General features: G+C 37.7%; 1 protein-coding gene across 1 annotated transcript; it reads left to right on the top strand.

Annotated features, from left to right (window-relative positions):
* Positions 1–1,276: 1,276 nt before the first annotated feature.
* On the top strand, positions 1,277–15,981 carry LOC126707680 (zinc finger CCCH domain-containing protein 19). Its single transcript, XM_050407505.1, has 10 exons — positions 1,277–2,712; positions 2,806–2,885; positions 6,538–6,725; positions 7,390–8,314; positions 8,417–8,544; positions 9,212–9,271; positions 9,353–9,403; positions 12,076–12,146; positions 13,513–13,667; positions 13,819–15,981. Exons 1-10 carry the CDS (start codon positions 1,454–1,456, stop codon positions 15,846–15,848), a joined length of 4,947 nt encoding a protein of 1,648 aa, XP_050263462.1. The 5' UTR covers positions 1,277–1,453; the 3' UTR covers positions 15,849–15,981.
* Positions 15,982–17,477: the final 1,496 nt, after the last annotated feature.

Genomic DNA, 17,477 nt, shown 5'->3' with positions numbered 1-17,477 from the left:
AAATTTTTATAAGTTTATAAACAAATAATATAATATCAACTACAATTTATTTATCCAATATTAGCCTAGACTTGTGAAAGTATTAAAAACTTCATTTATAGTGTCACTATACGTGAGAAAATAATATGTTAATCAAATAACTTGTAAACAAGTTCGAGCTTACTCAACAATAAAAAAAACCAAGGTTGAACATGTAATCAAGTTTTTTGATAAGTTCAAGCTAAATTCGTGTTCAAAATAAAACAAAATGAATAATTCTAAACTTTAATACTTAGTTTGGCTCGTTTATATCCCTACAATAGAGCATCTCATGGGTGAGGCAGGAGAGGGGGGGAAACCCAAGCAAATATTGTGGTTTAATTTATACTTTTGGGGACTTTTTTTGCTTCTTATATTTCTTGTGGGTTGTTAACTCAGTTGGTAACATATCTTATCATCAAATGAGAAACTTAGGTTCCAATTTTGCCTATACTAAAAACTAATCGATATCTTATGCTTATGTTACAAAAGAATCATTATGAAACAAACGGCATAAGTTCAAACCCTATTTCATTTACCAAAAAAAATTTCTAGTTGCCTATTTGAATTGAATTCCGTAACTTTGTAATATACTAGTAAATATATTCGTATAACCCATATTTTTTAATACTTATCTCATACATTCGGAATTTGTAGTATGTCACTCATAACGTGTGTTTCACTTCTATACAAGGTATACTTGTTGTGAAAAACATACTACCATATACGTTGAATGCAGTTTAAAATTTAATAATTAAAATGATAAATTACATATTTTGTTCGTTGTTGTACCATAAGTTCCTAGTCATAATAGTTATATGTTATTATAAAATATACTTTATATATAAGGTAATATCTCCTGTCAATGGTAATATTAAGTAGGTATGGTACATACCAAAATTTATTTAAAAGTGTGTTGGGTCTAGTAATTTTGTGTATTGGACCTATAGGATGTTAACACATAACCAATACTTATTACGTGCCCATATCCTATTGGTCTAGTGGACAAGAACACTGAAATCAATCAAACTTTACTCATTATTATTTATAAAAAAAAAAAAAAAAAACCTTTACCCATTATTGAAAACCTATCTAATTTCAAAAAAAAAATAAAATAAAAAAACCTATCTAAAATTCAACAAAGCCCAACAACAACACAGGACTCATGGGCCCTTAAAATAGGTGAACACCACAAGGCCCAAGGAAAGGCTAGTCAATTTGACGAAAGATCTGGACATTTTGATATTTTCACAATCGGGAAACATACAAAAACCCCTCTCTCTCTCTTTGCAACTCCTTCTTTTTCCTCTGCGAAACTCTCTTCGCTCCTTATGCTTCGGTTTATTTTCAATTTCTGAGTAACGAGAGGAAACGATAAATCCCTAGGGTTTCAATTTCTTTCTAGGGCTTTTAATCTCAATTTCAAGTTTCTCCGATGGAGACCGAGGAAGATGAGGCTTCGAACTTGAATCAACCTTCTCTTTCTCTTCAGGAAGACTCAGCAGCAATCGTATGTGACCCGCTAGAAGCAGAAGGACCTAAGAACTCCGACCCACAATGCGCACCCGAGCCTGAGAATGAGCCTGAGTCTGAGTCGGCTTCCGAGTCGCACATCGTCGGAGCCAGCGAGTCGCAACAATCGCCACCGCCGCAGGTCGCCGGCGAAGAAGCTTTGGAAGTGGCGGATACGGATTTAGGGACGGGGGAGAAGGTTGTGAGTGACGTGGCGGAGGAGGAGGAGGAGGAGGACCAGGGTGAGTCTAATACTGTAGCTGAGGTGGTGGAGGAGAAGGATGAGGCTCAGGATGTTGCTGACGTGGCGGTGGAGGAGACGGAAGTGACGGACTTGGCGAAGGAAGCGACGAATTTGGCAAGCCCTGCGGCGGAAGATACAGACTTTTTGGGTCCTGTGGTGGCTGAGGAGACTGAGTCGGCAGAGCCAACGGAGGTGGCTGTGGAGACGGATTTGAAGGAGACAGCGGCGGCTGAGGAGACGGATTTGGCTGAGCCAGTGGAGGCGGCAGATGATACAGGTTTGGAGGAGCCAGCAGCGGTTGAGGAGACGGCTTTAGTTGAGCCAACGACTGTAGAGGAGACGGATTTGGTGGAGCTAGCAGTGGCTGAAGAGGCAGATTTCGTCGAGCCAAAGGTGGAAGAGGAGAGGGATATGGCGGTTGCTGAGACGGATTTGGCAGAGCCATTGGTGGCAGAGGAGATGGATATAATGGAACCTGCGGTGGCTGAGGAGACTGAGTTAGTTGCCCCAGTGGATGAGATGGAAGACGCAGAAGTAGAAGCAGAAGCAGTGGAGGAAGCAAATGTTGGGGCTGACTTGACAGAGGAGACGGTAGAGGCTGAGGAGCACTTGGTGGAGGAGGAAGAGGAGGAGGAGGAGGAGGAGGCAATGGAGACAGAGGACAATGTGGCTGATGCGGCAGAGGAGACCACTGACGCAGAGGAGGCCGAAGCAGCGGAGGAGGAGGTGGAAATGGCGGAGGAGACTACAGAAGCAGAGGAGACAGAGGCAGCTGAGGAAATGGAAGTGGTGGAAGCAAGTAGGACCAGTGGAGGGAAGAGGAAGCGTGGCAAGAGTACTACTCGTGCTGCAACTAGAGCCTCGACAAGGAAGAGGGTGGAAGAGGACGTTTGTTTCATTTGCTTTGATGGGGGTGACCTTGTGCTTTGTGATCGAAGGTGTGAGATTTATCATTGCCATTTCTCTTTTGTGATATTTTTTTTATGTCCAATTTAATGAGATTTTTTGCTATTTTGATTGTTGATTATTAGGGGATGTCCAAAGGCCTACCATCCTTCATGTATTAATCGTGATGAGGCGTTCTTTCGAGCCAAGGGTCGATGGAATTGTGGTAGGTTGCTGTTTTGCTCTTTGAATACCCTTTTGTACTTTGAACATGTAATGCTATCTTTTTTGTGATCTTTGAACCCCAGGGCCTAGACTGGGATGAACTTTGGCTGTAATTCTAGTATTGATTGCTTTTTTATGTTTATTAAGTGGAAACTTCTTTCTGCCAAGAGCCTTGTAGCTAGTAGATGAGTGTTTCCAACAGATGTCCACGGTTCAAATTCCCCCTCCCACATTGTAACTATCGAATTATCAAAAAATGGAAACTTCTTTCTACTTGCAGTCTAGTTTCTGCACTGCACATTTGATTTGTGCTAGTAGATGAGTGTTACACAAAATTGAGGGCATTCAACACTTCCTATGTTTAGTACTCTTCTGAGTTATTTCCACAAATTGAAATGTATATATATGTATTGAAGTTGTTTTTTCTTTTCCTTTTGCAAAAGGTTTGATGTACACAACAGCCGTGGACTGGTGTGATGGAACAGGGAGTTCAATGTATGATTGTTCACCAGCATGCTGTTTAAGTTTTGGAAGCTCGTCAAGTTGGTTATGTGATTGTGAAGTATAATCATTTCTGGTTATGGGTAGGATTTATGCATTTTTCAAGGTTTGATGTAATCATTTCAACTGGCATTTCCAAGGTTGAAGGTGTGGAAAGGGAAAAGGAGAGGCCTAAAATCGAGATATAAGAAGTAAAGAAGGGTGCAACAAAAAAGAGAGAGAGAGTAGCCAGCCCAATTGGTTGGGGATGAGGCTTTTTAGATGTATTGAATTAGGATTTACAAGGTTTAGATTACGTGGTTGTCGTGCAATCATCTTTGGCTGACTGAATGTTGGGTCTACTTGATTTTTTCTAGCAAAGGTGGTGAGAAAGGGGGGGGGGGGGTATTTGACCTACAATTGAGTGATGTCTTATATATTTGATGTAACAAACTAAAGACGTAAGAGGATTGAAATTATCAGTTGCAACGGTACCTGTTATGTATTCATCCACCTGAAATTGTACGACCTTTGTCCCATGGGCCATAAAATTATAGGTCCTTGAATTTTAATGAACAAATGTTAACAACAACAACAACAACAACAACAAGAAAAAACAAAGCTGTAGTCCCAAATTTTTGGCGTCAACTATGGATCCTCAACATATAAGTTGGGGTAGCCCATATGTATTCTTTGCCTCCATTCTACTCTATCTAAAGTCATGTTTTATGTTACTCCCGTAATTGGCATGTCAATTTTTTTTTAATTACTTTCACTAATGTGCCTTTTGATTTTCCTCCACATTTTTTTTTGTTCCCTCAACTTGAATATACTCGCCCTTTCTTACTAGTTCATTAGTCATTCTTCTTTACACATGACCAAACCATCTTAAGCGATTCTTTCTCATCTTTTTATCGATAGGGGCTACCCCTATCTTTAGGTGAATTTTCTCATTTTGAATTATATCTTTCTATGTATTTTCGCTTATACATCTTAGCATTCTTATTTAAGCTACACTCATTTTATGAATATGTTGCTTTTTAACAGCCCAACATTCGGTCCCATAAAACTTAGCTGGCCGTATAACTTTCTTATAAAATTTTCCCTTTAACTTAATTGGTATTCTACTATCACACAACACTCTTGATGCGCTTCTCCACTTCATCCACCCTGCCCTTATCCTATGATTCATATCCTCTTCAATTTCTCCATCTTTATGAATTATCGACCCAAAATATTGAAAGCTGTCGCTCTTTTGTATCTCTTGACCATCAAGTCTTTTTGCTTCTTCGTTTCTATTTCTACTTTTACTAAACTTACATGTACTCCGTTTTAGTCCTACTTAATCAAAAGCCTTTAGGCTTTCTCACTTGACATTAACTCCACTTCTAGTTTCATCCCCTAAAACTGTATCATCTACAGAAAGCATTCACAAAGGGACTTCCTCTTGGATCGATTTAGTGAGCTCATCCATCGCTAGTGCAAAAAGATATGGACTTAAAGTTAATCCTTGATGCAAACCCATAGTGATAGGAAACTTGTTCTCACACTAGTTACAGCTCTGTTGTACATATCCTTAATCAACTTAATATATTTCATAGGAACTCATTTCTTTTCCAAAACCCGTCACATAGCCTCTCTAGGGACCCTATCGTTTGCTTTATCTAGATCAATGAACAAATGTTCCCAAGTACAAAATATTTCTAATTTATAGCTCCTCTTACGCCAAAAATTTCTGTTTAAGTTTATCATGGGTTTCCTTTTTACACCAAGAAAAGTATAAGAACCTGCAATTGGTGTCACATATAGTGCTCAACTAATTACAGGACTAAGGTGATGGGGAACATTACTGCCAGCCTCCTTTGCAGACTTATAAGCAATGAGGAAGAGCTGGTTTTAATGCTCAAGCTTTGACTTGGGATGTTTCAGATGATGGAGAAAAGTTGGTTTCTAATGCATGGGGTTTTCCTGATTTGACATACTTAGTCCCTTTGCTTAACATGTTCAATTTGGAGGGAAAGAAATAGTCGTGTTCTTGGTGGTGTGGAGCTGTTTATGTTTGAGTTGAAATCGATGTTGTGGTTGTTGTTTGAGTAGTCTCATGTCTTTAGAACTACTTTCTATGATTTCTTTTGTAGATTTATTGATTTTCCTTCCTTCAAATTTGACTTTTAAGTGAGAACTTTATATACATATTTTGTGTACATGAGGTTTCCTCTTTTATCTAAACAAATTCTTTTCACTTATCTATGATTCTTACTTTACTTATCCCAGAAAAAAATCTTATAAAATTTAAATAAATTAGTAAAAGATATGATTCTTTTGAGGCACATTTGGTTGTCCCATAAGAAGTGATTTGTCCTATTTTCCTTTTGTTTTAGATTTTATATGTAAGTTCATATTTTGAATGGAGCAATTTATGAAAATATGACCACTAACACACTTTATGGTGGAGGCTTGAAATGGTTCCATTTCACAAAATCATGCTAGTGATATCAAACCAATAATTTGTGTGGTTAAATTTTTGTTGTCCTATAGCTGCATCCAACTCAACAGATTCACACCTTAATGTTGTATGTAGATATTGATTTATTTGTATTCAATTTTAATGGGAATGTCATGAGACTTTTAGATCTCTTTTGGTGCCACTATTTTGTGGGAAAAAACATGAGATTTTGAATGATAATGCATACAATTTGGCATTTGCCTTTGCATTTTCTTTTTCAAAAAATTGCTTTTTTTATTTTTATTTTTTTAAAAGGAAAAAATTGCATTTTGCAGCTCATGGGGTTCTTTTTCAAAAATGCTGTTTTGAAAAGCAAAACTCTGTTGTCATATTGCAGTTTTCCACTGCATCAAAACTTTTTACAAACTCTACCAAATGCTCAACTGCATTTTAAAAATCACATTTTCAAAACTCATGTTTTCAAACAACTGACCCAAACAGACACTTATGGCCCGTTTGGTACATGTGTCTAAACACATGTTTTCAGTTTTTAAACAACATTACATGTATTTTCACACACTTTTTCACCCACACGTATTTTCAAAAAATACAAACAATGTTACTAGAACAACGTTACCAAACGGCCCTATGTAGTAGCTGTGGATTGTATCATTTTTGGTTGCTTAGCTCTATCTAATTGAAGTGTTACCATGTTCATGGATTTTAGGTTGGCACCTGTGTAGTAGCTGTGGGAAGAATGCCAACTATATGTGTTATACATGCACATTTTCCTTGTGCAAGGGGTGCATCAAAGATGCAGTTATCTTATGTGTGAGAGGAAACAAGGGCTTCTGTGAGACATGCATGAAAACAGTATTGTTAATTGAACACAATCTGCAAGGAAACAAGGATATGGTATGTGTTCTTTGCACTCTCTCTCTCTCTTAAATTATTTTTTGTTCTGCCATTTCCTTCAATGGATCATTCTCATTGTTAGGGCTATGAAAAATTAATAATGTAGCTGTAGTTTAGTTTACTAATGTCTAGTCTTTGGAATTAAAGCATATCCTTTTGTCACTGTTTCTGCATTCACCTTGGGTAATGTTGCTCTAGCTGCACTGCATTTTGTAACTTATTGGACTAGCACATAAGCGGACTAATTGCATTCTAACTTTTAAACTTGAATAGCATGACAAGTACATTGGACTGTTTCCTTAACTGATTATGGCATTCTGTAATAGACTAGGCATGAAATTTTAGTCTATAGGTGCTATAGAATTTGCATCTTTTTCTCTTGGCGTTTCTCTGGTATGCTTCCTATGTTCTAGGGTTGTGCCCCTTTTTCCACATTTTTTTTTTAAATAAAAAAATTATTACTTTATTACCTAAAATTATTTGTTGTTTTTCTGAAAGTCTTAATTTTAGATGGGAAACTCATTATATATAATATATATGTGTGTACTGTTTTGCTTCAAAGATCATAAGAGCATTTTAGTGTTCTTATTATTACTTTTGTTCTTTTTGTGTTCAGAATTTTTTGGATGTCAAATTTCTTACTGTCTTTCTTGTTCTTATGTAGGGTCAAGTCGATTTTGATGACAAAAGTAGCTGGGAGTATCTCTTCAAAGATTACTGGATAGATTTAAAAGAGAGGTTGTCTCTGACTTTGGACGAACTCAATCAAGCTAAAAATCCATGGAAAGGAGGATCCGATGTGCCTACTGGTAAACAGGAATCACCTGATGAACTTTATGATGCTAACAATGATGAGAGGTCAGATTCAGACAGTTCTTCTGATAATATAGAAATCAGTAACTCCAAAAGAAGAAGGGGCAAGAGACGGTTGAAGCCCCGTACCAAGGAATCTAATTCATCAGCCTCAGCTGCAACTGGTTCTGGAGGTCCATCCATGGTTGACAATGCTGAATGGGCATCAAAAGAGCTTTTGGAGTTTGTTATGCATATGAAGAATGGTGACAGATCTGTTTTATCTCAGTTTGATGTACAGGCTCTCTTGCTAGAGTATATAAAGAGAAACAAACTCCGTGATCCTCGTCGCAAAAGTCAGATAATTTGTGATGCAAGGCTTGAAAGTCTGTTTGGGAAACCACGTGTGGGGCATTTTGAAATGTTAAAGCTTCTTGAATCCCACTTTCTCATAAAAGAGGATTCTCAGGCTGATGATCTTCAAGGGAGTGTTGTTGATACTGAAACTAGTCAGCTGGAGACTGATGGGAACTCTGATTCCTTGGTAAAAGCTAGTAAAGATAAGAAGCGTAAAACTCGTAAGAAAGGCGACGAGAGGGGACCTCAATCAAATCTTGAAGACTATGCAGCCATTGATATTCACAACATTAATTTAATTTACTTAAGACGTAATCTAGTGGAGGAACTAATTGAAGATATGGAAAAGTTCCAGGACAAAGTTGTTGGTTCTTTTGTGAGAATAAGGATTTCTGGTAGTGGCCAGAAGCAAGATTTGTATAGGCTGGTCCAAGTTGCGGGTAATTATTTAGATAAATTCTATTGCATGCTATTTTTGATCTGAGCATACAAGGGGAAAAAATCTGGTATATCATAAAGTTTCTTAATGATTTTGTGGACAGGTACATGCAAAGCTGCTGAGCCATATAAAGTTGGTAAAAGGATGACAGATACTTTGCTAGAAATATTAAATTTAAACAAGACAGAGATCATTTCAATTGACATAATCTCAAATCAAGAGTTTACTGAGGTGATTCAGCAAAGAACTTTTCAGCTGTTATTTGTATTTTCCACCTTAGTTTTTGTGATGAGAGAAAAGAGGGATATAGATTCCAATTTACCTTTCCAATGAACATTTTTTAAATTCAACTTTGTTAGTGTCTGTTTGGCTAGCTTATTTTTTGTCAACTTATTTTACTATTCAGTTTATTTTTGCTATTATTTATGGGTCCCATTTCCCACTGCACTTTTTGATACTATTCATGGGTCTTACCGTATTATTTCAACTAACATTTACCTTTATCTGCAGTACTTTCAGCAAAAAGTTTTCAGTTTTAACAAAATAAATAGATCCCAAACAGACTCTTAATACTGGCATACAATGGATATTAAAGGAATACATGATTTTTTTGGAATCTCCAAATTTGGATGTGGGAATATCCCTCCTCAAGTATGGCAGTGAAAATTTAAATAACCTATTAGTGAATAATACATGTTACAACAAGGGAAATGAGCAGTTTTGTTGGCATTCAATGGCTTGTTTAATTGGTTTTGTCCTTTAATTGAAAAAACTCGTGGAGTCCAAATTTCTAGCATATGCAGTCATTGGAAATTATTAGGAGTGAAGATTTGATGTTTTATGTGAATGTTATACCTTTTGTTTAAAGAATCAATTCATTTCATCTTTTTGTCTCTAGGACGAATGCAAGCGTCTACGTCAGAGCATAAAATGTGGATTTATCAACCGGTTGACTGTGGTAATTCTATGCTCTGTTTCCAAATTTATGTTTATTAAGCATCTAAGCCCTGTGCTGAGAAAGTCAAATGGTTGATTTTAGGGAGACCTTCAGGAAAAAGCAATGGCACTCCAAGAGGCCAGGGTCAAAGATGTAAGTTTGCTTTCTTGTCAACTTTAATTCCCTTAGATTCTTGCTGGTTGTATGTCTATGCTCAATGTTTTAAAACTAGATTAAATTTTCCCACCATATAAGATGTATTGGCTTAGGAAAATACCGGGTGAGAAACATTGTAGATACCCTAACCATTTGCTTAGAGATCACGTTTTTTCTACTTACGCTCCATTTGTTTTGATGTAAAATATTTTACACCGAAAATATTTTACGGAAAATATTTTCATTTTACAGTGTTTGGGTTTGTAATTGAAAATTCATTTGCAAGTGTCTGTTTCATGGTTAAATGAAAAAAGAAAATCTTTAATTTGAAACTACCAAAACTCAAAATTCTCATCATCCTAAGTTGAATTCTCAAATTTTAATAAGAAACACAGCCGTGAATCAAACCACCCAAACTCAAATTAGCTAAAAAAAAAAATACAGATTTGCAACCAAAAAAAAATCAGATATGCAAAAAGCCAAAAAACACAGATTTGCATACCCAAAAAAAAAAAAACTCAAATTTGCATGACACCGGTGAAGACCTACAGAATTTTTGTATGACAGGGCCTAGCAGTAGAGATTTGTACAAAACAAACCCAGATCTACAGGGCTTAGGGAAAAAAAAAAAAAAAAAAAAACAGATCAGCAAACACAAATTGCAATTTGTAGTGGAGAGACTGAATTTTGCAACGGCTTCAGGGCCTACTGGTGAAGGAGAAGAGCGGCATCTGACGGAGGGTATTGAGCCTTGATTCTCGTGGTTTGTCAGTGGGCTATTTGAGATCATCCATGTGTTGTGATCACCGGACTTGTCACCAGAGATGAGTGGAGGTGGGTGGCGTTGAAGGTTGTGTTGCTAGTGGGTGCTCCCCCTGTCAGGCTTGGGTGAGAGTTGGGAGTGGCTGGTCTGTGAATGTCATCTCTACGCGTGAGAGATTGTAAAAATATAAAATATTTTACCAAAATTTCAAGCTTAAAATATTTTACTTCTTCTTGCCTTCATTTTACAGTTTGACCATAAAATATTTTACAGCTGACCAGATTTTACATCTACACAAACATGGTAAAATGTGTAAAATATTTTCCTGAAAATATTTTACTTTAAAACAAATGGAGCATTAGTTGAAAAGGGATGAGCTCTAACTCAAACATGTAAGAATAAGGTGGAGTGGGTGATGTTGAGGGTTCAAGACTAGATGCTCATGTAATTACCAATAAAAAAAGTAAAAAATGGATGGCAGAAAAAGTATTAAGAGTATATGTCTAAACTCCAAGAGATTAATGTTTTTAGAGTTCAGGCGTGCGCCATTTTTGATAAGGACCCTTTCTCTGGGTGATTTGATTGATTGTTGTAATTTTCAAGCACTTTAGTTTTTTGGTTGTGTCCTTAGCACACAGCCTGTGTGCTTTGGTTTTTTGTGTTACTCTCCTTTCCAATTAATGAAGTATTACATATTTATCAAAAAGAAAATTGTGTTTACACATGGTTGAGGTGCCCCCTCGGAGGAAGATTCTAGGAGGTGCACTCTCTCTCTCTCTCTCTCATAGGAAAATTGTGTGTACTTCCACCCCTACAAGTATGGTGTGGTGGATGAGATCATGGGTTTAAATTCAGGCAGGTGTTGAATTATAATTACTATGCAAAAAAAAAAAAAGGTTTCTTTCATAGCTCTCTCTTGTTGCAATGGGTTGGAGTATAATGATATGGGTTTGGAACAGGTTTAACCAAACTTAATCAAGTTTAGATTTAAACATCTGATTAAGCCTATTGAAAAACATGTAGGAGATGCATGCTAGGGTTTGGATATCCTTCTAATTGGATTGGGTATAGGCGGGCTCCACTATCCAAATCCTGCCTTTTCCTAGGTTTATCTTTGGGAAGGTGAGAACCAAGACCTAGTGACTTGCACTCACCAAACTCTTCATCTTGTTAGTTGTATTATGTCACAGAAATACAGCAAGACCTTGTAACATTTTCATGGTTTGGGATTTAGCAATTGGTGTTGGAATGGGTCTATCAACCCCTTTTTAAGAGGGAAAAAGGTAAATTCAACTTGTGCACTTCCAGGATTGAATCTATGATCTCACTTTCTACAACTTTTTTGTGGGGATGGAGATGCCATTCAATCCTAAGAGGTTTATCCAACCTTAGTTGTGTACTTGTGTTTGTATTTTAGCAACCCATCCTACTCAGACTGGACCTATTGGTGGGAGGTGTATGTCAGGTTACAGATATCCTTTAAATAGGACAGGGTGTGGCTTGGTGGGATTCACTTTCCTAAACCTTCCTTATCACCACCCTAGTTTTGCTTTTGACAAAGGTCAGAACCAAAGGCCAGTGATTCACCTCCACCAAAATCTTCATCAGGATAGATATTATAGAACATACAATTTTTTTTAATATACCTAGTGACATCTGCCAAGCTTACTTCGTAATTAATCCTGAGTGATTAGTTCTTCAAATGTGTCATTTACATCTTTAGAGACAATTTTAACTCATACTCTATTTACTGTTTGAATTGATTCTAGTGTGAATTGAATAAATGGCTTGTACATTCCCAATTAACATTTCTTCATGGTTAATATTGCTTTATTGTGTTGATATTAGATAACTTAACATCTAGAACTTTTTCCTTCTGGTGAATTATGCTCTCTATTTAATGCAGTGGCTGGAAACAGAGATAGTGCGACTCAGTCATCTTCGTGATCGAGCTAGTGAAAAAGGGCGTAGGAAGGAATATCCTTTACTCTTTAACGCTTTTTCGTTTTCACAGTTTATGCAGTTGGATTGCTTTGTATTACTTTCTATTTCCTAGTGTGCAGTTTCTAATTGCCAAACGAGCTCCAGCTCAAATGGTACCTCTTCTCCTTGAACAATCACCGTGGAGGGTGAGGTGGGTGTGTGTATAACTTGCCAATCATAAAAGAAAAGTTCCTAACATGTAGTAAAATGACTTTAGCATTGTGCATATTTTAGCCTTCTCAAGGAATGACTCAACTGACATTTGATTATTACTTGCCTATGTGATGAAACTGATCTACTATTTGTTTTAATTTGTTAATATGTAGATATGCTATGATCAAAGTGTAAACTAAAATTTGAAACATTTAATTGGAAAAAAAGAAAAGTTTACATGTTTAAGTCTTTTCAATCATTGAGCTCCAGCTAAAATGTGACCTCTCCCTCTAAGAACAAGGTGGAGGGTGAAGTTGTGGGTTCAAAGCTCACTGGGTGTGTGTATGGCTTGCTAATCAGGAGTAATTTGAGACTTCTGCTGTCTTTGTTGAGGATCCATAACCGAACCCAAATTTTTTGGACCAAGGCTTTGTTGTAGTTGTTGCTGCTGCCTACGCCTTTGTTGGGCTTATGTATTTATGATCCTATTGGTAATTTTTTTCAGTTTTTCTGTTCTTTAGTGGGAGTTTGGAGCAGAATTTGTGATATACTCAGAGTTTAATTTTAAAAGAGTTTTAGTATTTATAAAATAAAATAAAATAAAAGAATGCTAGATGAGCTGAATCCCTGGTCTGGCTATGTGGCTTGTCTCCTCTTTGATTGCAAAATTAAAATGGGTATTGTTGTAGCTTTACCCTTGGCCCTTGCCACATCCTTTGGAGTAGGGATGTCTGCCTCAGAATTCAAGGAAGATAAGTTCTACTATTTTGAAAATTTTCTTAGGATTTGAAGACTTGGATGGATTCAAATGGTACAAATTAGATTCATTTGAAAGACTAAACATTGTACATAAGCAACTTTTGCTTGGTGATGTTGCCATAGAATTATCTTCTAATTTCACGTCTGCTCATTTTTTAGCTAGGTATACTTTGTTATTGGGAGTTTGGTATTAATTGATCTTAACTCTTCTGTCTTTTGTCATGTCCTTCATCCCTGAGGTAGAGAGCCCAAATCAGGTATGTTGGTTGAAAGATTGGCAAAACCATTTAGAAAGGAAAAAGGTCTCATAAAGCTACAGCATCTTCATCATGCAATTTTTCTTTTTTTGTGTTATTATTTGTAATTTGACACTCCTTGTATGTTCCTTTGTAATGGAAATGGCCAATATATCTCAGAATACTTTAAGTTATCCTTGACTTCTTTTCACGCTCAGAGAATGTGTAGAAAAATTGCAGCTCCTCAAGACACCTGAGGAGCGCCAGCGTAGGTTGGAGGAAATTCCTGAAATACATGCTGACCCAAATATGGATCCAAGTTATGAGTCTGAAGAAGATGGAGGTGAAACAGATGATAAGAAACAAGGTCCTCTCATTTTTTAAGTCTTTAATTCAAGTCTTTTCCATTTTTTATTTATTTATACTTATATATATATATATATATATAAAGTCTTTTCTACTGTTTTTCATTTTTATACGGCATTTACTAAATAGGATTTTGCTTCTGGTGCATGCAGAAACCTACATGAGACCAAGGGGTACTGGCTTTGGCAGGAGACCAAGGGAACCAGTTTCTCCACAAACAGGAGGTCCTGCATTTAGTGATTCCTGGAGTGGGACAAGGAATTATTCTACCGGGAATAGAGATTTAACCAGGAATATGTCTAATAAAGGGTTCTCTCATAAGGGAGATGATACTACTGGTGTTGGCGAGATATTGAATGAATGGAATCAAGGAAGAGACAGAGAAACTCAGCAAATTAACAGTTGGGAGAAACAAAAAATTACTGCAAGCTTGGAAGTTGATGCTAGTAAGACCCAATCTGCAGTAAAGTCTGAACCAACTTCTGCTGCTGCAGAAGCATCTCTCTCCACCACGGTGGCACAATCTGCCGTCACAATCAATGAGACAGAAAAAATTTGGCATTATAAGGATCCATCTGGAAAAGTTCAGGGACCATTTTCGATGGTGCAGCTCCGTAAATGGAACAACACTGGATATTTTCCTGTTGATCTGAGGATTTGGAGAATTACTGAGAAGCAAGACAATTCTCTACTTTTGACTGATGCATTGGATGGAAAATTCCAGTCAGATCCACCCTTGGTGGATAACAGTTTTCTAAAGGCCCAAGGGGTGCACAATTTAAATCTTCCTTCCTCATATTCCAGTAAACCCCATGGAGCAACCTTACAGCATGGTATTGAAGTTCAAGTTGGTGAAAGATCAAACTTTGATCAGAATCGTGCTGCTCTGAGTTCACAATCTCCTGCAGGCATGCTGGCTACTTTGTCAGTTGAGGTCCCTAAGATTTCTATTGATGGGCGAAGTTCTAATTATCAAAATGATTCAACAAATCTTCCTTCTCCTACTCCCCAATCTACCACGAGTGCAACAAAGGGGCAACCTTATGAAAATAAGTGGTTCCAAAATCCTATTCAGCCTGCTGATTCTGTAATGGGAGCTGGTTCATTCTCAGCAGGAAATGGAGGACTGCATCCTCCTGCGGCAGTTATCCCTGAGAGTGTATTGCGAGTTTCTGAAAATAACGGTGCAAGCTCACATCTTGGAGTGACCCCAATACCAAAGCCAGAAAAGAGTATGCTAGCAGGCTCTACAGACACTCTTCAAATGCATGCTCAATCAATAAGTCCTGGTGCTGATATGAAGAATTCTGTCACTAGTTTCCAAAATTTGGTTCAGTCTGTGGCTAATAATAATCATCCTGTTGAAACTCAAGGATGGGGGGGTGCTCCATCCCAGAAGGTAGAACCAAATAATCTTGCTAATATGCCTGCACAACCAGCTACTCATGGTCACTGGGGGAATTCTCAATCTGTCCACAATTCTGCAACATCATTCAGCACGGGAAATCCGGTGGGGAATTTCCCCTCAGCAGGCTTCTCAGGCTTGCCTCCATCCGATTCTTGGAGACATCCAGTTCCAGTGAATCAATCAAACATTCAGCCTCCAGCTCCACCCCCACAAACGTGGGGCATGGGTGTTGCTGAGAATCAAACAGCTGGAACAAGACCAGAGAATCAAAATACTAGTTGGGTTCCAATGGCAGGGAATCAGAATATGCCCTGGGGAGGACTAGTTCCAGCAAATGCAAACATGAATTGGGGGGCTTCTGGTCCGGGGCCAGTACCTGGAAATGCAACTGCGGGATGGGTTGCACCCGTTCAAACACCTGGAAATGCAGGTCCTGGTTGGGTCCCGCCCAATCAAGTTCCACCACCAGTAAATGCGAATCCTGGTTGGGTTGCTCCTGGTCAGGGGCCACCACCTAGAAATGCAAACCCGGGTTGGGCGGCACCCGCTGGGAATGCAGGCAACAATGGAGACAGGTTCACAAACCAAAGGGATAGGGTTTCTCATGGTGGAGACTCTGGTCATGGTGGTGGTAAACCTTGGAACAGACAGTCATCATTTGGTGGTGGAGGGGGAGGAGGTTCTAGGCCTTCTTTCAAAGGGCAAAGAGTGTGCAAGTTTCATGAGAGTGGGCACTGCAAGAAGGGAGCCTCTTGCGATTATCTGCACCCATAAGTTCTAATTTCGATCACCAGAGCAGTCAATACTGTACAGTTATTTTTCATAAAGAGGTTTTTGACCTTGTATAACCTTTTGTTTCTTTTATGTGTAAAACTAGTTCAGTTTAGAATCTCACCCGATTTTGCTTTGTTCAGTCTCTTAATGGATGCTTTCCTTGCATTAGGTTAAAAAGTAATGTGAGGTGTTGTTTATTTATGATGCAAGTCCTAGTAAAATAATAGGGAATATGGATGAGGTGGTTCTAGATAGGTTATTTGGTTGTTTCCGGCATGTCAACGTGCCTCTCTGATCTTGATTTTAAGTTGATATTTGGATGGATGTGTGTGCGTCTGCTTGTGGGATTTCCTTGCAAAATTTTCGGTCTTGTTAAGCAAATGAAGTGGTTGAATAGGGGGCTCTGAATCAGGATTTTCTTTCCTATACTGTTTTTTTTTTTTTTTTTTTTGTTGGTCAAGTTGTTCTTTCCATCTATTGCCAACTACTTATAAATCTACCGTTATCTAATAAAATGACAGATGTATTGTATATGTGAAGAAGGTAGTATGTTATGAGTTTGGAGCAGGCCTCTCACAGGCTCGTTGGTGAGTGAGTGGTGACTATTATGGCATGATCTCTCTTAAAACCCGAACAATGTTGGTGACACAATATCTAGGTAATATATTAAATGTAACAATGAGGAGATTACAAATACAAATTTTGTCACATCGTTTATGTTCTATTTTATGTTCCATTACTTATGGTATGATATATGGTTGATTTTTTTTTCTTTGTTAAACTTAATTTATATTATAAGGAAAGTGAAACAAATATATAATAAATTGTAATTGGTAGAATATAAAATGAAACACAAAAATGAGACGTGATTTGAATTCAATAAAGGCTTATATAAGTTTGTTCATTTATCTGTCCAACTTAATTAACTGATATGACCAAGTCCGGTTGGACAATGATTTCGAAAAAACACGTGGGTGTTAAAAAAAAAAAAAGAAACTAAAATGCTTGGTTGGATATTGGGTTTGGTGGGGTTCACCCATCAAACTCAACCCGACTGAAAGACCTATACCCTTTTGACCTTTGTTTTCCGAATATCTTCCTTTTCGCCCAAATTTGCCTAAAGCTATTACTTTTCTTGGTACCGACCCTCTCAATTAATAGCTTGAGCTACTAACTTTAATATGTTGTTGTCCTCTCTGATCCCCTTTAAAGTTACATTTGTTGCTTTTTCGCTTGCGCTTGCATCATAAGAGCATCCACAGTAGGTGTGGTAAATGTGTTAAATGCTAAATATTTGACATATTTGTCACACCAAACACAAAAAACACCAAATATCAGATGGGATAAATCTCAAAATTTTTACAATATGTGAACAGTACCGTTGCAAATTTGCAACGGTACAGAACCAGTGTGGTATAATTATATTCTTTGTTTATTTCTCTTTCTCTCTCATCTCTCCGTCAGTCTCACCTCTCTCACCCCAATCCTCACTGCTCTTCCACACCCATGCCGACGATCACTTCCACGCCGACGCCGACGTTGATCTCTCTCTAGCAATGGTTTTTTTTTTTTTTTTTTTTTTTTTGGGCTGTGGTTTGATGGGTTCGGTTCCGACGGAGGTGGGTGGGT

This window comes from Quercus robur, chromosome 11 (assembly GCF_932294415.1).
Source record: "Quercus robur chromosome 11, dhQueRobu3.1, whole genome shotgun sequence".
Taxonomy (NCBI): domain Eukaryota; kingdom Viridiplantae; phylum Streptophyta; class Magnoliopsida; order Fagales; family Fagaceae; genus Quercus; species Quercus robur.
The sequence above is the reverse complement of the archived record's forward strand: the minus strand, read 5'-3'. Positions and strand labels throughout refer to the sequence as shown.

What these genes read in the sequence shown, in the direction of transcription:
- LOC126707680 (XM_050407505.1), top strand. Translation starts at nt 1,454, where the DNA reads ATGGAGACCGAGGAAGATGAGGCTTCGAACTTGAATCAACCTTCTCTT. An exon ending in CAAGGGTCGATGGAATTGTG is followed by an intron (nt 2,886 to 6,537) that starts GTAGGTTGCTGT and finishes CATGGATTTTAG; the next exon opens with GTTGGCACCTGTGTAGTAGC. An exon ending in TGCAAGGAAACAAGGATATG is followed by an intron (nt 6,726 to 7,389) that starts GTATGTGTTCTT and finishes GTTCTTATGTAG; the next exon opens with GGTCAAGTCGATTTTGATGA.